The sequence below is a fragment of the Rutilus rutilus genome (genome assembly GCF_951802725.1).
Source record: "Rutilus rutilus genome assembly, chromosome: 22".
Taxonomy (NCBI): domain Eukaryota; kingdom Metazoa; phylum Chordata; class Actinopteri; order Cypriniformes; family Leuciscidae; genus Rutilus; species Rutilus rutilus.
In genome coordinates, this window is record NC_140227.1 from 20273874 (window position 1) to 20295485 (window position 21612).

A 21612-nucleotide genomic window follows, 5' to 3' on the forward strand; every position below is an offset into this window, starting at 1 on the left:
AAAATCATGTACACGAGTGATCAGAGAATCTGATTTCACCTCATGTAAAAGAAGCATGGAGGTGTATGAAGTGTGTGTGCAGGTGAAGGTGACACGGCATGTGCAGAATGCAGAATGTGTGAGGGAAAGAGTGCATCACCAATGTGAGTGTGTATGTGCGTGTGCACTCATGTGAGATAATCAGCACATCTGGTGCATGCTATAAATGGATGTTTTCAGTGGTTGAGCACAAAACACAATGGCAGCATAAAATTAACTATTAAATAACTATTGTGCAGAGAACACTACACATTCCACTTGACCAGGCCCACACGATTCAGTTATATAATGCAATTATATCATAGCAATATCAAGAGATAATACCATTTCTGATATCATCTGAACCTGGAATCGATCCAAATAGAACAAACAGCATTTTGATCTCTTAAAGTCAAATCAAGTTTTAAATGTTTTTTATATGTCTATGTGGTGTTTATAATATGCTTTAAGACCAACCATGTGCAAATTTATAAGTCAACAACCATTGCTGAGTATTTTCTCTTTAAAAATGCAGTGAACCAAAGACAGTCTCAAAAACGCGGTTTAAAATCGCTGGTGTTTCTTAGGTCACAAACTACCTTGTAACCGATCACCTCGACATGCGGGCAGCTTTAGCATAACATTAATTAGTATTAAAGGGGTGGTTGATTATGATTTCACTTTTCTAACTTTAGTTAGTGTGTAATGTTGCTGTTTGAGCATAAACAACATCTGCAAAGTTACGACGGTCAAAGTTTAAAGCAAAGGGAGGTATTTGCTTTTAAAGAAACTACAACAAATGGCTGGTAGGGACTACATGACATTCCTCCCGGGTTAGTGACATCACTAGCCATAAAATTGACATAAACCCCGCCCCCGGAACACGATTTATAGATTATCAAGACAGAATATGCTAATCAATGACTAGAAGATAACTACACATAAGCTAAATAAATTCATCAACTAACCATTCAGAAATGTTGTCTCTCCATCTTTCTGAACATAAAAGGCTAAAAGTTTTTGAAATTTTCAGTGTATGTCTGTGTGAGGTAAAAGGACACAAGTTGTTGTAGCTCCGCCCCCTGTGCGGGGAGCAGCAGCTCATTTGCATTTAAAGGGACAGACACAAAAACGTTTTTGCTCACCCTCAAAAAGTGACAACTTTATCATGCTATATAAAAATATCTGTGGGGTATTTTGAGCTAAAACTTCACATACACACTCTGGGGACATCAGAGATTTATTTTACATTTTGTGAAAAGGGCATTATACCACCCCTTTAAGAGAAGCCAGGTTATCCCGGTATATTTTTCTGTTGATATGAAAAATCGGGTAGATTTAGCAATATGATGTATATTACATTCTTTGATGAATAGAAATGTCAAAAGAACAGCATTTATTTGACATTTTTTGGTAACGTTATTAATGTCTTTACTGTGAATTCTCATTGAAGTATTAATTTCTTTTTTTAAAAACATATTGACCTCAAACTTTTAAATGGTATATATTACAGATATAACATTTCTCTATTATTTATAAAAAATAATTAAAAATAAAACACTAAATGTATCATTTTAAATGCTACAAGTGAATTTAGGCATAACCACATTATAATGTACAGTACGAAAAATAGATATCTAATAAGACTAAATATAAGTCAGTGTTAATAGACAGCGAAGCTAATCTAAATAAAAATAGTGAAAATGTGCATGTACAATTAAATATCCAATATCGACATATGATTTCAGAGGATGGAAAATGCTGCAGACCATTATAATCTGGCACACTTGGACTGGACTGGACAGATTCACTCCACCTCTATGATTCAGGTTTTCTGTGCTGAAATACCATACGCACAAATGGCGCATCTGTGTAGTGAATTTGTTCTGGAGTGTGTGTTGCACAGGATACATGCGTGTTACTCACTGGAACGAGGGAGGTCTGGAGTCTCCGATGCCTCCCGTCCTCTCCAGCGGTGGGGGAAGCTCAGTATGACTGTCAGTGCACACCGACATCCCATCTGTGTGGGAGCTCTCAGCCAATACAAGCTACAAACAGACAAATAAATGCATTTTAGCACAAAGATGAACTTAAAGAGTTAGTTCACTGAAAAATTTAAATTACTCACCCTCATGTTGTTCCAAACCCATCTCTGAAGGTTAAAAATATTCATAAAGAGATCTTAAAATAAATTCATATGCATCGAGTGGTTAAATCCAAGTCTTCTGAAGAGACATGATCGCTTTGTATGATGAACAGATTTAATTTAGTCTTTTATTTACATACAAACATTGATCAGTGAATGAACATAGAGCATTGATATTTGGCAAATGGAAGCTCAAGCATTCTTGCTTGACTTGTGAGAACCAATGAGGTTCATTCTCGCATGTCACGGCAACACGTTTTAACCTATAAGGTTTGTTCTCGAGTCAAGCAAGTACAGTTGAGCTTCTGTTTACCCCTTTTGAGTGCTCTATGTGCATCGCTGATCAAAGTTTAGATGCATGTGAATAAAATATTAAATTAAATCAGTTTATCGTATAAAGTGTTTCTACAGAAGACTTGGATTACACAGGGCGATTCATATGGACTTTACCATCTCTTTAAGAACTTTTTGGGGTTTGGATTTGAATTTTGGGTAAATTGGCGTTCAATGGAGTGACAGAAATCTCTATTTCTTTGTTTATGTTTTGGAGATAAACAAAAGTCTTATGGGTTTGGAACAACATGAGAGTGAGCAACTGATGACAGAATTTTCATTTATGTGTGAAATCCTTTAAGTAAACATAAGTGTCAAGTTCAGATGCTTTTTGTTTAAGTTTTAATGGCTCTTCATCCCTCACACAGTTTGGATGAATAGGATGTTTGAACTGTTCTATTAAACTCAAAACAAAAGACTACAACAAGCAAAGGCCTCAAAGGCACTAAATAAAAATGGCATCCAGCAGAACGCAATGTCCTGAATTATGCATTGCACTTTAGAATCGGTAAGACTTCAAAGTGCCTTTCAGACTTAATTAGTATAATTAATCGGTGAACTAAAACTGTTGATGTCCAGTATATGATTTAGCGCATGTGCTGCATCTTTCTTACGAGTCGACATATGAATGCATGACTGCCTGCCTTTTCCACTCTGATTCAGATGTTATATAAGGCAGAGGTTTTCACAGCTCACCCATGACACCACTCTCCCATTGAAACAAGGCAGTTTGGCGTTATCGTCCGAGACTTCCTCTTTGACAACCCTGCAGGGACACAAAGAAAAAAAGAGGCATGTGTATTTAATTAGAAGTGTTTTTGTATGAAACTGCTGCATTGGTTGTGCATGCTGCATATGCCATCACTGTATTCAACATCTACCACCATGCGCTGAAAAATGAGCTCATAGGACTAGATAACATCTTCATGTACTGTGTGATAACTGCGATCCTGTTTAAATGTGTTGTTTAGACTGACTTTGCAAGCAGCAAACTGTCAAAATGGATTTGAATAGAGGGCATATGGTGAGGATCTCACAAGACAGCGTGTAATGAATGTGTCAAGTCAATGATGCCAAACTTATGCTGACATAGGGTTGATTTCCCGGACAGAGATTAAGCCTAGTCCTAGACTAAAATGGCCTTTTAAACCAGATTAACAAGAATCTGCTTTCTCTGTCATGGTTTTAAATAGTCCAAGACTTAGTCTAGTCCAGAGTTTAATAAGATGATTTCCTGGAGGAAGACTAGAGCTACTCCAGGACTAAATTGAGGCTTAAATTAAACCTACCAGGAGGCAGGTCTAACCCTCCAGCAGATCTATTCCGCCAATTCTCCAGTCTGCTGCGGAGCCCGCTTCTGTGCAGGCTCAGCAAAAGTGTGCAAATCAGAACACGAGCACCCTTCTGAAACCTAAAATGACAAATGGGACACCCTACAGACATGGACTTAACGGACATGTGCACGCGGCAGCAATTTTATGTCCATGCACAAAACCGAAAGTGCATATTAAGTGTGAATTTTGGGACAGGGTCATAGACATACGTGCTCTTCCAGGCAGATTCGTATTTCGAAAAATTTCCTGGTGGTTGAAATGGACATTTTCACACTATTTTCTAACATTTTGTTGACTCTATTTTGTGCTATTTTCTTAAATTTCTTGAATTTTTGCTGGACATCAGAACTATATTCTTTGGGTTTTTTTTACTCATTGTGTAGGATGGAACTTTTTGTTCCCTCATATTGATAGTCCTGTGAAACAGGAAACCATGGCTGGACAATATTAACCTGGTGTGCTAACATTTTAAAAAATGAATGGGAATATACTTCAGAGATCTTCAGAGATTTGACTCATAATAATTTCTAGGGCAACCAATAATTGTGGCCAATGTGTATTAGAGAACCTTTTTTTCATAATGTTAAGATTTTCTTGGTTCATTCCATGTTTTATAAGCGTCTCTGTCATGCTAATTCAGATTAGCACAGATGGTTTTAAATTAATCTTGTTTATTTTAGTTCAGGACTCCATAGTCCAGGTGTTAGTAATCTGTACTTAATCTGTGTTTCAGAAAGCCCTTTTTAAAACCACTATTAACTATTCTAGATTAAAGGGTTAGGTCACCCAAAATGAAAATTCTTTCAGTAATTACTCACCCTCATGTTGTTCCAACCCCGTAAGACTTTCGTTCATCTTCGGAACACAAATTAAGATATTTTTGATGAAATCTGAGAGCTGTCTCACTCCTTCATAGGCTTCTAGGTAATGTCATTCTGCCGGCCCAGAAAAGTTAGTAAAAACATAGTTAAAATAGTCCAAGAGACTACAGTGGCTCAACCTTAAGTAACCTTAAGTGAGTAATTACTGACAGAATTTTCATTTTTGGGTGAACTAACCCTTTAAGGCCTACTCATGTCTTAATTTAAACCCTGTCCAAGAAACCGCACAGCATAATGTTTTATTTGTTAAACCACAGTGAACAAGCCTAAGGGAAAAAAAAAAGTTTAGTTGGGCTAAATAAATTAAGATACATCAAATGAATGATATCATTACTGTCATATATTACTGCTGATTTTACATTCCATAAAATAAATAAAAAAATCGAGACAAACATTCAAACAACCTAAATTTAGGCCTAACTATAATCCACAAAGCTATTTTAATGGTTTAAGAAGACATGAAATACACATGTGAGCCTTTACCAGCTCAAGTATGTGACAGAAGAAAGTGTGTTTGTCTGGAAAAAGTGTGCATGTATTTAAATGAAAAGGTTCAGTGAGGATGTTGGTTCTCTGTTTAGATAATCTGTACTTGCAATTGAAATTCTTTTTATCTCACAAGAAAGCAAGTAAGTCAGAATCAACAGATAGCCTATAGGAGGAGTATTTTAACATCAATGAGAAATGTAGTATGTGATCTGAACTAATCCGAACTAATGTGTTCATTGGTCTAGTTCTTAGTAAAAGCATAGTATTTAGTAAAAGCATACATTTCACAAATAGATTAAGCACACAAATGAAAGGACAAACCAACTGAGAGATGAAAATGATACATTTATTATGGCAAATTTGTAAAAATACAAAATAGTCAGGGTTCCCACACTTGTTGACCTTGACCGTTCACAAAGACCCGCCCCCTTTAGTTACTGTTGCTATGTCCGACAAGCCACGCCGCTCTCACGCCACACCATGTTCTCACGCAGTGAAACATCGTGGAGCAGAGAGGACACTGACAACACGCTGACAGACGGGACAGAACAGGCTACTTTTGATATGAAACAAAGTCTCAACTTTCAAATTTGGTCGTTTTGTGGCTCTTTAATGTGTCTGACAGATCGCTGTAGAGCCTCAGTTAAAGCTGCTCGTGAACCGATCATCTCTTCCTTCTAGTTCATTTATAGCATCAAATAAACAAATTAATTTAAGAAGGAATGTTGTTTTAACCGCGGAAAGACGTCAGTCACTCCGTTTTTCAAGTTCAAATTCTCCAACGTTAATCTACTAACTCTCCTGACTGCTTTGTCAAACAAAAATGCCGGATTATGATTGGTCAGATCGTCTGTCAATCAAACTCCCTGCGAAGGGTCAATTCAGAACAACTCACAAATTTATCATTAAAACTAACTTGTTAACTAGTTTCACTGATTCTTTGAAAATAACCTACTCAAACTAATCACTCACAAATCAGATCAAAATCACAATCTATATTGCAATGTTTTATTCTAAACAAGTCAAATACTTTACCAAGAAAAATTAAGAAAGAAAAAAAACTAACTGCTATTTATAAAATATTTAACGTGTTTACAGTTTAGGATCTATAAAACTAAGAAGTATTAGGCAAACCACTTTTGATTTGTACTACTTTGAAATGACTGCACTATTGTCCATTGGCAATAACAGAATAGTTTATTCTTTGTTTCTATTAGCAACCATTTTAATGTAATAATACCAACCACCACTATGAAAATGCAAAACAATAAATCAAAATTGAGAAACTACATAAACTCTACTGTAAGTGAGCAAGTTTTCGGTCTCCTTTTGTCTCTAAGGCTTGAAACAGAGAAATTCCAATCTCTCCTCACACAGTCTGGCCTCCCACTTCCCGTTTGCCACACTGAGGGCACCACAGCGACGAGCAACTGGACACTGTAGGTTTCCACCATTTACCCAGTTATTATACTGTACATCATCCCCATACACCCAGATCCAACTACCCACTAGAAAGTTCAGCCCAATCCATACATAATCACTCTGGACATCTTGAACCTTATTCTCAGCGGTGTGCTGTTCCATAGCTGATGTGAGACTGGCCAAGTCTACATATCTGTCTCTACAGTGTGTCAAGGCCTCAATCCAGGATTTGGGTTCTGACACCAGGATCATAGAGCGCACTTTGGTCATGCAAAAAAAAGGGAGTGGTTCTATGCACATCTCATCGAACAACTCACCATCTTTTAAAGCTCCACAAGCTTGTTGGGCTGATGACATGGTTCTATTCATTAAATCTCGATTATCCGGTTGCATTCTGTTCCAATACTGGATTGTTAATAGTCCATTAGCACAATACCAAGGTTTATTATACAACCCAATCCAAAAGTAAACATTATCCTCGAAAGAGCTGTCTATGCCATGGATATACACCACCAGTAAAGTCAATTCTGCTTGGGTTTTCACCATGACTAGGCTCATGCTTAACAGGTTGCAGTGAGTCTGAGCTTCTTTCCAGGATTTATTTTCATTGACCAGCCTGAATTCGAGGATACTGTTAACTTTTCTGAAGCAGACAAAAGGGTGTTCCTCAAAACAAACGCGGTCATGCCAGAATCCTCTCCAATCAATTGCTGTACAAAAAAAAAAGTTTAACCACCGGGAGAATACGACAGGCTTGTTGTCTCCAATCCATCTCCAGGTCTCTTGCAAAGGAGTATCTTCTTTAACTGTAGCTAGACCAATCCAGGCCAAACTATCACTTAGCATAGCACTTATTAAGTTGTTGTCCAAATCATTACGTATAATCGCAAGACCAGCGTGATCCGTTTCACACTGTTGTTTTGCCTCCAGCCAAGTTTTTTTTTCTTTGACTAAGTCCCAGACTCCAGAATCCTTCTTACACACAAAGAATAGTTTAGTGTCACATGTTGTGTTATAAAACCAATGTCCAGCCTTGCTCAGTGAGGCACATTCTCCATACCAGTTGAAATAATTGGATTTGGTCTCATCCACCCAGTACCAAGCTGCGGAATACCTATAAATTCCCATCCAAGAGAGCTGGCTGACAGAACCGCTGAGATTCTGCAGCTCGTTCTTATCAGAGGCTATAAACAGTAGCCCAGAATTATTTAGGCAATAGGTCTTTGCATTATACCAGGTCATCTTCTTCTTCACATGGATGATTTCCTTCACTAATCCTGGATCGGAGCTCTCGGCAGACGTATGGAGTGCCAGTAGAAGGAAGTTAAGAAGCCCAAACATCTCCATGGTGAGACAGACAGCAACTGTTACAAGAACATGTCAAGTTAAACTAGACTTGAGATTATTTTCCATAACGTCATAGTGAGTATTTGAATAGGATGCTTTGAGCTACTGTGTAAAGATGAAATGGTTCATTTTCTTCCTAATCCGTATTGAAATGAGGGAACCAATCCAAAACATTCAGTCTTATGGTTACCTAACCTTATTTACAAGGATTAAAAACACAGATAAAACACTAAAAGACAATTTAATTGTTTGATTTTATGATTAATGTTTAGTTAAACTCTTCCATACTGTGCTATGGAAGAGTTGATGTGTGTTAATTGAATTATGACAAATGTTTTTGATTTTTGATTGTAGAACAGGAATGAGTATCTGACAGAAGGAAGAGTGTTTGTCTGAGAAAATTGTGCATGTATTTAAATGAAAAGGTTCAGTGAGGATGCTGGTGCGATGTCGGTTCAGCTAATCTGTACTTTGCAATGGAAATCATCCTCATCTCACGAGAAAGCCAGTGATACAGACTACACACGACATTTGTCAAAATATAGTCTTCCTTCATTTTCTGTAATTTAATTTGTCTCAACTATGCTCAGATTCTCATTATATAATCTATGAATAGCTAACCACACTAATAAAATCCACAAAATGTAAAGAATGTTGGATACTTGTCGAATGTGCAATGTCACTGGCCCCTATAACACATTTCACTTTTTATTCAGGTTCTCAAACCAAAAGCAATATTTGACGTGCTACTGCTCATATTTCGAAACATTTAAGGGCCTGTCACAATTTAAATAGTTAAGCCTGGGTCAATGGAATCCTGGGGCAATCATATTTCATGTTTCACACTGCTCATACTTTACCTGGTGTTATCAATTACAACTGTATGTCATGATACAACAGTCATGATTGGATAAATTCTAAATTACAAGTATGAAATGTACCTCTACCCAGGGTTTGGAATGATGATAACCCAGGATTAAGTGTTGTGTGAAAAGACCTTTATTTTCATTTCTGCTGACACCACTGGTACTTTTATTCCAGTTTCCTGAAGATCTGCCCAACAAGAAGCATGTGCTTGGACAGTACATTGCTGCAGTGCACCAACAGAAGTGGTACAGTATATTGGCAGCATTGAGGAGTGGAATAATAAGACAGGATGTTCTTGTGTCATTAATGACAAAAGTATACTTCCGATTCCAAACCATTCCAGGGGCTAGGAAGTGCTGATGAGTGCTATGTACCAGTCAGCCACAATCCAGGCATTTTTATGTTCATTCAACCACCAATGGTAGACAGTATTACTCTAAAGAAGACATTCAAAGGATAAATTGACACCCAGAGCTTTGTAGATGTACATTTCTAAAATGCAAAAGTAAAATAAAGGTATTGCACCATCTAAAAAGCCATGTTTTCCTTATTCTTGGTAAATGGTAAATGGACTGCATTTATATAGCCCTATGGCCACCAATGCGCTTTACATATAGCCTCACATTCACCCATTCATACACCGACGGCGGTGTCAGCCATGCAAGGCACCATCGTCGGGAGCAGCTGGGGTTAGGTGTCTTGCTCATGGACACCTCGACACTTGGTCAGGTGGAACCGGGGATTGAACCACCAACCTTCCGACTTGTAGACAACCTACATGAACCACTGAGCCACTGAATAATAAGGGTACAATACGTCAGATGTATGCAAACTGACCCACATTTGGTTTTCAACCATTGAAAGTCTATCAAATTCAAAACAATTTGCACAAGGAGCCACAATGACATTCCCATATCACTGGGACTGAACTATATGGCCTTAAAAAGAAGATACCAAAAGAAAAGTTTAAGAACTTAAAAAGATATTTAATGTGTATTTGACAGAACGAAGAGTATTTACCTAAGAAAAGAGAGCGTGTACTGTATTTGAATGAAAAGATTAAGTGAGGATGTTGGTGCCAGTTTAGTAGTAATCTGTACTTTGCGATGGAAATTCTCATCATGAAAAAGGAGAAAGGTTTTGTGATGAAAGATGCCCAAACTTAAGTAAGACAAGAACTGATGTAACTAGTCTTAAAATTCATTTGCATGACGTCCAAGTGAGTGTTTCAATAGGAAAGTTTATGTAACTTTGTTTGAAGAAAAACAAATGGCATTCAAATATGGAGCCAATCAAAAACATTAAAGGCATAGTTCACCCAAAAAATTAAATATGATGATGATGATGATTAAAAACTTTATTTACTTTAAAGGTATAGCGGAGGATTTTCCCAAATTTTAGAAAAGAACCGCCCTCTCCACTTTTTGAAAAAATGCACATGCGCAACACTCTACCTGCTCCCGAGAGGGAACGCCTATTAAACGTGTGCACGAGAGAGCGTGCGCGAGCTAATCATAGCTTACATTAACTTTTACTAGCAGTGATTTTAAATGGATTTCTCCAAATAGCATGCCAAACTTTACCTGTCAAATAGAAACTTCGCGACTCAGTGGGAAGCCCAACCTGTGTTTTGAGCGCACGCCATCGTGTGAATCGTGTGCACGAGCACGTGCGACGGCCTAACGTAAACATATCACCAGAATGATTGACACTTAGGAGGACCAATAGTCTTGATGATCCACCCGGAAAAAGAAAATCCTCCGCTATACCTTTAAGTGACTTGTTATATTTTTCAAAATATCAAGTCAGATGTCTAAGAAAGATTTAACAGGCCTGAGTTCCATTATAAAATAAAATGCAAAATATGTATGCAATTTTAAACTCAAACTCACGGTTCGGATCATATTACGTTTTTTTTTAATCATTTTTCAGACACCAAAAACATTTTTTTTTAACTTGGCTTTCAATTTATTACTTAAAGCACACTTTAAGTACTTCAATACCACAGCAAAAACGACAAGCCGAACTAAAGTTCAAAAATTATTAAGACAAGTGAACAGTCAGTAATAACAAAAACACAAATTACAGGCATTTAAATACAAAATAACAAAGTTACAAATAAAGTAAGGTCTAATTAGTATTCATGTACAGAAATGTAATAAATGTACAATAACACTATAGTGTTCACTGTATAAATTAAATATAGATTAATCTTTGTTAAAGCTGTGTTTTGTTCTTTGATTAACGTTAATGACACAGACAGCAGCATGTAGGCTACTTATAGGCAGCTGTCACTTTAAGACCAAATGCACAGATCCAATATAATGATAGACATCCGATTTCTTTCTCAACTGTTTATGTTCACTTAAAACACTAAAACGACTTTACAAAGAATACTTGCAGACATGGGTATTTGATATAGTTTTGTGTATGTGTCCTTTCAAGAGCAAGGAGACATGAAAGAGGAATCAATTCGGAGTTCGCGCGCTATCTGAAACGAGGCTGAAACTGTGTGTGTGCGCGCAAATAACAGCGCACAAGAACCAAATTGAGTTCTCTTTCGCCTCTTCTTGCTTGTAAATGGTTTAAAGGGGTGGTTGATTATGATTTCACTTTTCTAACTTAAGTTAGTGTGTAATGTTGCTGAATGAGCATAAACAACATCTGCAAAGTTACGAAGCTCAAAGTTCAAAGCAAAGGGAGATATTTGCTTATAAAGAAATCGCTTTTTAAGGACTACAACAAACGGCTGGTAGGGACTACACGACATTCCTCCCAGGTTAGTGACATCACCAACCCTAAAATTTACATAAACCCCGCCCCCGGAACACGATTAATAGATTATCATGACAGAATATGCTAATCAATGACTAGAAGATAACTACACATAAGCTACATAAATTCACCAACCAACCATTCAGAAATGTCCTGTTGCTTCTACATGTTGTCACTTCTTCTTGAGTCTCTCCATTATTGTCTGAATCCGGTTTGAACATAAACATTGACATTTTTCAGTGCATGTGTGTGTGTGAGGTAAAAGGACACAAGCTGTTGAAGCTCCGCCCCCTGTGCCGGGAGCAGCAGCTCATTTGCATTTAAAGGAACAGACACAAAACGGTGCGTTTTTGCTCACCCTCAAAAAGTGACAACTTTAACATGCTATATAAAAATATCTGTGAGGTATTTTGAGCTAAAACTTCACATACACACTCTGGGGACATCAAAGACTTATTTTACATCTTGTGAAAAGGGCATTATACCACCCCTTTAAAATCGCTTGAATGTGTAAATTGGCAAGACAAAACATTAGTTAATCTGTGAATCACATGCCTGCACCATCTAGAGTTTCATGACAGAACTTTGTAATAATACCATGAAACACAAGTTTTTAAGATTTTGCCAATTGGTAAAAGCAATCAGTATTACATCATTATGCCTGATTAATGGTTTCAAAAAGAAAACAATAATTAACCCAAGTCTGGTGTAAACTCTGCAAGTGGAGACATAATGAGTAATAATCAACCACTTTTAAAACAGTTTGTAAGCTAATGACCTTCTGTTAGCTAATGAGGATCTAATGGTGCATTCTGCTATAAACAGCCTGAGGCAACAGTCCTTGCAAATGTATCTTTATCAGGATCTGAGTATACTGGTTTGAAGTTACATTAAAAACAAATACATTTTTGAGTGCACATAAATGGTGCTAGCAGCTACTGTAAAAGACTGGGACTGATAAAAGGCATCAAACTATATAATACAATAGTCCAAGGGGATGCACAGTCTTCACAAATATGTACTTCAGGGGATTTTGCCCTGTCCTACTTCAGTGGTCTTGACCTTCTCGACCGTAGCAAAAGGAACTGGATGAAATATTTGAATGCTACTGATATACAATCTGATTTCTGACTTGTGATGCAGCCTGAATCACAATCACACCATGTTCGTTCGTTCGTTGGCCAGAGGAGAACTGATTGAGAGCCTATAGTTTCTCCCAAGGTTTTTTTCTCCATTCTGTCACCTGATGGAGTTTGGGTTCCTTGCCACTGTTCCCATAGCATGCTTAGTTGGGTACACTTAATATTTAACAATATTACTGATTTAACAGCACTGATACTATTGGATAAGAAGTGAACTGTGCTGGACGATGACATCACTGTTTTCCGCAGAACTGCTTTATAGATGAAATGATGATCTTTTCAACAGAACTGAATCAACACTGAACTGAATTCAGCTGAACAATGACACCATTTTCTTTTAGAGCTGCTGCTGTACAATCTGTATTGTATAAAGAGCTACATAAATAAAGTTGACTTGATTGTATAGAATAATTTACTCATTTTTTGACAATCTAATAATTAATCACAGTAAAAATATAACCATTATAAACACATTTTTATGAATGAAATCTTCATATTCAGTAGTGCCCACGTTTTATACACAACAATTTGGACATGAAGTCAGACATTTCATTTGCAAAATTAGGCTCTCTCTTTTCACTGACCATTTGTTGAAAATGAAAAAAGAAGAAGAAAAAACTACTTATGCACTATTTTGTATCCTATTTGTGGAAAGTACCCGCTGTTCATAGAGGATGACAATCACATCAGGCAGCTCTGGCAAGACTCGAGAGGATAATGTTACTCATGGTCTGCTGGTCTTAGCTGGTTTAAGATGGTCTCCAAGTCTGACCAGCTGGAAAATCACTCTGAAACCAACCAACAGGCCAGCCCTGGCCAAGCTGAGAGACCAGCAATCCAGCTTGTGATGTGTGTTTTTTAAGCAAGGCTGTAAAAATTTCATAAGCTGACAGAAAATAAGTCAGAATCATGACATTGTTTGCCTGTTATTGACAAGTGTCCGTTATTGCTCGTTGTGTTTTCCCTCCTCTAAAGGTCAAACTTCGGCTACCATGCAAACAAACCAGTTCAAAATGCAAATGCAAGAAGCAAAGAGATGTATGTTGTGCTATAGCATATTTAACAGCTAAGAGCATGACTGTATTCTGATGCTGATCCCACAAAGGAGGAGATGATACAGCTATCACTATGACAGGCAGGTGCCAATGATGACAAATCATCTCTGCCACGATGACAGCTTCAGTCGCATCGGGGACTGAATACAATGAATGAATGAATACAATGACAATTCCCATCATCTCACTTACCCAAAATCTTGATCCATAGATTTAAAGAAGAATTTGTAGCTGTTAACCGGTCGGTTGCTGAGGACATTTTTGAAATCTGCCAAAGTTACCTTCTCTGGAGCCACTGACAGTTTCACCAAATAAGGAGTTTCCTCCTCATCTATATGGTAAATGATTTTAGTCTCCGCCATGAGAATATGGTGGGAACAATTGCCGAAGAACGGCGCGTGTTCCTGATGCTGCCTTTCCAGACGTGCGGCGACAATAAATAAAATGTCTATAATAATGGATGCTAAATTAATACAATCACGCATTTAGCGCGATTGAAGCTGTGAAGTAAGCGACTTTGTAACGCTAAGGATAAGTACGCTGCCATTATGGAGGCCTGATAGGTATCTATTGCAGCTCACTATGCGGAGGTTTTGCTGCCTCTGTGTTACTGAAACAGGAAGGAAAGGTTCACATCCTTGAGAGAATCAGCCTGGAATATCCGAGCCGTTCTCCTGCGCACTGCCGCCATCGCGTGGTAGACAGAAGCAATGCACTCTCAGTCTCATCAACAAACAGGTAAACAGGTCTCGTCACACTCGCTGGTTGGAGAAAGTGTTAACAGCGGTATGAAATGACGGCGATCTGCTAACCTAGGTAGTTATTTTTATTGTTGGTATTTTATTCAATTTGAATATCCGAATGTTTGTGAGAAGATTATAGATATAGATATCAATCTACATATGCGATGGACATCGGTTATGCTCATCTTTGATCGCTCCTTTGAAGGTATCTTGAGTAAAACAGCTTTATATTTAACGAAGCACATAAAAGACCTGAACCGGAAACATTAAAATGGAACGTTTAAATAAAAAATAAAAAATTAGGTCATACTGCAGAGGATTAGTCTGTGAATTGCCCCAATTATCTATTGGAGGATTGGAGCTTTCCAATGTCAGATGTAAAAAAAAAAAAAAAAATGCTTAGGAAAAATTCCTTATTAGGAAAATCAGCTGTCATCCCAAAACTTTTTTCAAATGGAAATTATCCTTCTCTTTCTACTAGGCTATTCATATATAGACTGGCATTAATAAGTTTCTGTTACCTAAAAAGTGGAAAGAGCTTTACTTTAAAGTTCTACATAATTACTATCCCTGTAACTCTCTTCTTTCTAAGTTTAAGTTAGACATCTCTTCACAGTGCGCATTCTGCAACTGTAATCTTGAAACAATACCACATTTGTTTTTTTTGAATGTGATTATGCAGAGGAGTTCTGGAAAAAAAGTAGCCTGGCTTATTTTCTCTGCTTATTACAAACATTTTACTTTTGAGATTATTAATGTGCTGTTTTTGATTTGGGACTCCGGGTCAAAGGAGATGGATGACAGATTAAAACTGATAACTTTATGTGGTGAGTTTCATCTCCATAAATGTAAAGTAGGCTAACTGATTCTAAGCCCAATTTTAGACTTTTTTGTGTTGATTTAAAGTTATTTTAGGACTCTCTTTGTTTATCAGCTAACAAGAAAGCTGCTAAAACTGCTCTGTTGCTCAAAGAAATTCATAAGTTACCTCCCGATTTCCTGAAGACTAAACATTTTTATTATATTTTTCCCATGTTATTTATTTCTGTTTATTTGTATTCATTTATTGTATGTTTAGTTTCTATTAATGTTTTGTGAATTATTATTATTATTATTTTAGTAGGCTACTATCTCTTACTGTATGTAATTTACTGCCTTGCTTTACCTTGAGTTTATTATCTTATTTTTCTTGTGTGATACATGTATCCCCTGTGCTCTTAGTTCAATAAAAAATAAAAATAAAATAAAATAAACGTGCTTCTTTAAATTCGTTAACTGCTTAAAAAATGGAAATTCGAATTTTAAGAGTTAAAATGGACCATACAAATGAATTTAAACAGCTTTATTTTTTTCAGTATAAGTCAGCAAGAAAGTTATTAATTGTGATACACAGACCCTTTCCACATTTCCAGGTTTCTCAGAAGCGGAAGTCGTCAACTTTCAAAAAGAGGAAAAAAATAGAGAGATTGATAACGGCAGTCAGAAGAGAGAAAGACGCCAATTTTACTGTCATAGATGCTGTTTTAGAAACACCCTCACATCAGCGTTAACTAGTTTTTTGTAATTTGATGCAAATGTAATAAAATACAAAGTATAATGTTATAAATACAAAAAAGAAAATATATAAAAAAAAATACTTTAAAAAAATATCTCCTATAGAAAATTTGATTTAATTCAATTGTTTCATTTAATTAATTTACCCCAGCTTTTATGTTTATAATTTTTATCTTTAAAAAAACTATGTGTTAGACATTTTGCGTTCATGCATGGCAAGAGTCAAATCTGTTCTGATGGCTGAGATAATTGTGTTGACAGCACTGATATGACTCGTGGTAAAATGATTAGAAATGTCTGTCAAAACATTGCAGCAATTGTAAAGTGCAGTTCATCAGACATTCCTGTATTTTTGTTGAATCATGAATGAGCAAGTGGCTGTACCAATGATTTCCAGTATCAAAAACATCAAGTACTTGAGATCATGCCCAGCATCAAAAATGTTCTAAATGCTCTGGCACATGCAAAAGGTCATCCAGAGGTTAAATTGTGTTTATTTTATTCTGCTTTGAATGAGAGAACATTTGCAGTGAGCTGGAAAATTAAATCATCAATAATATAAACCGCTTCAGGATGGGAATAATCAAGTATCCATTATGTGGCATCATGTACCAAAAGCACGGTAGTCTACCCAGCAAATTCCTCTTGGAACCTCAATCAATGTGACATCGACACATTCTTATTTGGAGCCTGTCACGAACTGAGCCGTGACGTGCTCATGAAGCGGGCAGGCAGCCAAACGCCGGCACTAACATTCAAGCTGTTTTGCCGCTATTCTCCGTGTCATATTGCTTTCATTGCCGTTTGCTGTTCTATTACTGGTGCACTATTTACAATGTCATTTACCACAGTTTGCCATAATTGCCAGCTAGTATGCAATGTTGTTTAAGCTGCAGGGAAAGGCCTACCGGCATTCTTAAATAGCAAATGTTTGTGCATGATCCCAGGCATATATTACACGAACTATACATTGTCATTTTATCACCCATCTGTATTAACGTCTTTTGATTTCAAGTAATGAAAATATACACACTGGCTGTCAAACTTCTTATTTATTTAGTTAAAAGCTTTGTAATTACAACACTGTACATACTTAACCCACCACCGTCCCGATCTCCGGTTCAACTTCCTGGTTTCGCGTGGGGAAGCCGAGGGGATGTGCCACTGGGTTGAAATAGAGGGGTTTCGTGGGTGATGGGTGGGAGAAACCAATATTGCAGGGGTGTTTTTGTGTTTATTTCTTGTATGGGTTTTTCTCTACAAATGTGATTTTGGTGGGGGAGAAACGTTTGGTATATGTTTGTTTATGTGTTGTTTGTTTGTTTGATTTATTATTCAATTATTTTCATGTGATTACATGGATAATTGTTTTGTTACCAATGGGGCAATCTAGTGGGTGGGGCTACAGCTAATTTAAGGCTGTATTAGGCCCCATGGCCTCAGTAGCAGAGGGGCTGAGCAGAGAGAAAGAACTGTGGCATAGTAATGCTGGTGGGTAAAGTGTGCAGGGTCTTGAGAGACGTAGCCTGGCAACTTAATGCCTATTTATTTTCTTTATGAACAGTTTTTGTTTTGCATTTTTTTGACTATCCTGACACTGTAAATATTTGCACGTTTTGAAAATATAAAAGGAAAAATAAACAAGAGGCTTTCTAGAAAACTTGCATCTTCCCTGACTCCGCCATCGGTCATTTTGCCACATTTGGTGTCAGAAGTGGGATAAGGAGTCAGGTGGAGGTGAAGATTTACAACAAGCCAAGATGTCCACCAGAAGGGAGAAGAAGAAGGCGGAGGAAGATGGAGCGATAGGGGGCGACACTGAGCATACGGAACCCACTCCAGATCCCGCCACAGCTGATCCTGCTATCAACCGGATGGCAAAGATGTTCGAATCCTTTATGGAGGTGCAACGGGCCAGAGATGAGCGGCTGGAGAAGGAGTCATCCAGGCAAGCTCATCAGTTCCAAGTCCTCACCCATCAGGTGACTCAGCTACAGCTGGATGTGGAGGTAACTCGGGAACGGAGGACCATACCGCTTCCAACGGACCTACGGGAGCCTACGCCTGAGCCCCCATCAACCCCCAGCCGTCGGCCTAGGGGCTATGAACCAAAGATGGCTAAGCTGGAAGACTCGGATAACATCGAGCACTACCTAACCACCTTTGAGCGGCTCGCAACAGTCTTTGACTGGCCAGAGGAGGACTGGGCCATTCATCTCATTCCGCTCCTGACTGGCAAGGCCCGGAGTGCGTTTGTAGCTATGGATTCGGAGGGCACTTTGGACTATGACCTTTTAAAGGAGGCCGTGCTAAAAAAATATGAGATCAACGCGGAGACTTACCGCCTGCAGTTTAGAGCCTTGGAGACCAGGCCGGAGGAGACGCCACAAGAGCTTTACGTCCGGCTGAAGGATCTCTTCTGCAACTGGGTCAAGTATGACCGGAGCAGCAAAGAGGATCTCATGGAACTTATCGTGCTGGAACAGTATCTCAGAGTACTCTATCCAGAGGTGAAGACCTGGGTCAAGGAGCACAACCCAGCGACTGCAGCTGAGGCTGCCAAACTGGTGGAGAACTTTGTGGCAGCACACAGAGGCCCCAGGAGCTACCGTTATGCTGGAATGCTAGACAGACAAGCCCGGGGTAAGTCTGTGGGTACTGGTAGAGGAGTTGGTTTTGAAGCTACCCCTAGTCACAATGGAAACGCCCTGTCCCTTCCCCCAGATAGTGGCAAGCTGCAAGGCGTATCATGTTTTAATTGTGGTAGGGAAGGTCATAAGAGCCCCTCTTGCCCCCTCAGGAAGTCTAAGTACACCCACCTGTGTTATGTTCCCAATCCCACCCCACCCTTTAAGACCCAGCAGAATAGGGACCCTGTTGTTAACATCGAGCTTAATGGCAAGTTGGTCACAGCTCTCCTAGACACAGGCTGTTCACAGTCGTTGGTGCAAGCTGAACTAATTCCCCAGGAGTTCAAGAACTTGAATGACAAGCTTACTGTCTTTTGTGTTCATGGTGATCAAAGCGAGCACAACACAGCGGATGTGTATGTTAGAGTGTGTGGTCAGACATTCCTACTTAGAGTAGGACTAGTCCCAAAACTCCCCTATCCAGTGTTGTTGGGGCAGGATCTTCCTGTACTGCCAGAGCTAGTAAGCCAGGTTGCTTGGTGTGGGGTAGTCACTAGAGCTATGGCCAGGGAGCAACACCAGGAAGACCTGTCCAAATTGCCTTATTATGGAGAGGATATTCCAGTACCGCCCACATACACTAGGGAAGAGAGGTGTGAGAGGCGCAGACAAAGGGTTGGAGAGATTTTAGAACTTTCTCACACACAGCCAGAGGCGGATGTTGATGTCCCTAGTTTGTCTGAGGAGGACGTAACTTTTAAGGTTGATCTGGCTAAAGAGCAGAGGGCAGACCCCACCCTGAGCCCCTTGTTTAAGAAAGCAGAGGATGGGTTTTGTTTTGTTCCTGCACTTGGGAAGGAGGGGTACATTTTGCAGAACAACCTACTTTATAGGCAGAGTGAGGGAGGACTTCAGCTAGTGGTGCCCCACAAATTCAGAAAAGAGGTGCTAGAGCTAGGTCACACTATACCGTGGGCTGGACACTTAGCTTATATGAAAACACTGCAGAGAATAGGCAAGCGTTTTTATTGGCCAGCGCTATTTGGAGAAGTGAAGAGCTTTTGTAAGTCCTGTCCCCAGTGCCAGCTATCGGGAGGCAAAGGCCTTGCCCATGCCCCTTTAATCCCCTTACCTGTTGTGGACACTCCCTTTCAAAGGATAGGAATAGACATAGTTGGACCCCTGGAGAGGAGCAAGTCAGGGAACAGATTCATTTTGGTTATATGTGGCTATGCAACCAGATACCCAGAAGCGTTTCCAATGAGAGAGGTCACTACTAAGAAGGTTGCTACGGCCATGTTGCACCTGTTCTCCCGGGTAGGGATTCCCCGTGAGGTCCTAACAGATCAGGGCCCCAACTTTATGAGCAAAATCCTCCGGCAAGTGTATGATCTGTTAGGGATAAAAAGAATCAGAACCACTCCTTATCACCCACAGACAGATGGACTAGTTGAGAGGTTCAACCAGACCCTGGTGAACATGCTCAGGAAGTTTGTGGATGACACTGGAAAGGACTGGGACCAGTGGCTACCTTACCTGCTGTTCGCATACAGGGAGGTTCCTCAGGCATCAACAGGTTTCTCTCCCTTCGAGCTTCTGTATGCACATCAGGTTCGAGGTCCATTGGATGTTTTAAAGGAGACCTGGGAAGGAGAGACCTCAGGCAAGACAGACATCATCTCCTATGTCCTGAAGATGAGGGAGAAACTTGTAGCGGCAACGGCAATGGCTCAGGAGAACTTACGGAAGGTGCAAGGTCGGCAGAAGGCGTGGTATGATCGGTCAGCCCGTACACGCTCTTTCCAGCCTGGTGAGAAGGTCCTGCTGTTGTTGCCAAGCTCAGACAACAAGCTGCTTGCAAAATGGCAGGGGCCCTATTCTGTGACCAAGAAGATGGGACAGGTGACCTACGAGGTCCACATGCCAGACCGGCGCAGGAAACATCAGGTCTTCCACGTTAATATGCTAAAGAAGTGGAGTGACAGGCCGGAGCCAGCAGTGTCTGCAATGCTAATCCGGGCGGTTGAGGAGGAGGAGGAGTACAGCGAGCAGTACTTGCCTGGCCGTGACGAGAAGAGCAAGCTGGATCTGAGTCATCTGTCAGAGGCTCGACAGCGTGAACTCACTCACTTGTTACCTGAAGACCTCTTTGTGGAGCGACCAGGACGGACAGCGGTGGTGGAGCACCGGATTGTGCTGAAGGACGAGCAGCCAGTGAGACAATCTTCCTACCGGGTACCAGAACGCCTGCTACCGGTCCTGAAGGAGGAGCTGGACATGATGTTACAGCTTGGGGCGATTGAGCCTTCCTTCAGTGAGTGGAGCAGCCCAATCATCTTGGTTCCTAAAAAGGACGGTGGCCTTCGGTTCTGCCTGGATTTCAGGAAAGTCAACACCCAGGCCAAGTTTGATCCTTACCCCATGCCGAGGATTGATGACTTGGTGGAACGTTTGGGTAAGGCTAAGTTCCTGACTACCCTTGACCTCTGCAAAGGTTACTGGCAGGTGCCTTTGTCAAAGGAGAGCAAGGAGCTGACGGCCTTCAGAACGCCGTTTGGTCATTTTCAGTTTACCGTGCTTCCATTTGGGTTGCATGGAGCGCCAGCCACATTCCAGCGCCTTATGGATAGAGTCCTCAGGGGGACAGAGGGCTTTGCCGCCGCCTACCTTGATGACATCGTCATCTATAGTGCAAGCTGGGTGGAACATCTGCATCATCTACAGCATGTCCTCTCCTTGGTGAAGGAGGCGGGCCTGACCATCCACCCAAAGAAATGTGCCTTGGCTAAAGAAGAGACTTCCTACCTTGGCTTTGTGCTAGGCCGAGGTGTCATCCGCCCGCAAGTAGGGAAGGTGGAGGCCATCATGGCTGCAGA

The 21612-nt window shown here is 39.7% G+C and overlaps 1 protein-coding gene across 2 annotated transcripts in view; it reads right to left on the reverse strand.

Annotated features, from left to right (window-relative positions):
• The window catches only part of dvl1b (dishevelled segment polarity protein 1b), a 35111-nt gene extending 20678 nt beyond the window's left edge, over positions 1-14433 (reverse strand). For both annotated transcript variants that reach the window (XM_084396007.1, XM_084396006.1), the window contains exons 1-3: positions 14002-14433; positions 3194-3263; positions 1945-2066 (exon numbers count right to left, since the gene is read on the reverse strand). In XM_084396007.1, the coding sequence (XP_084252133.1) occupies positions 1945-2066; positions 3194-3263; positions 14002-14294 (485 nt within the window). In that variant the 5' untranslated portion in view covers positions 14295-14433. The remainder of the gene's footprint in view (positions 1-1944; positions 2067-3193; positions 3264-14001) is intronic.
• Between the last annotated feature and the right edge of the window lie 7179 nt (positions 14434-21612).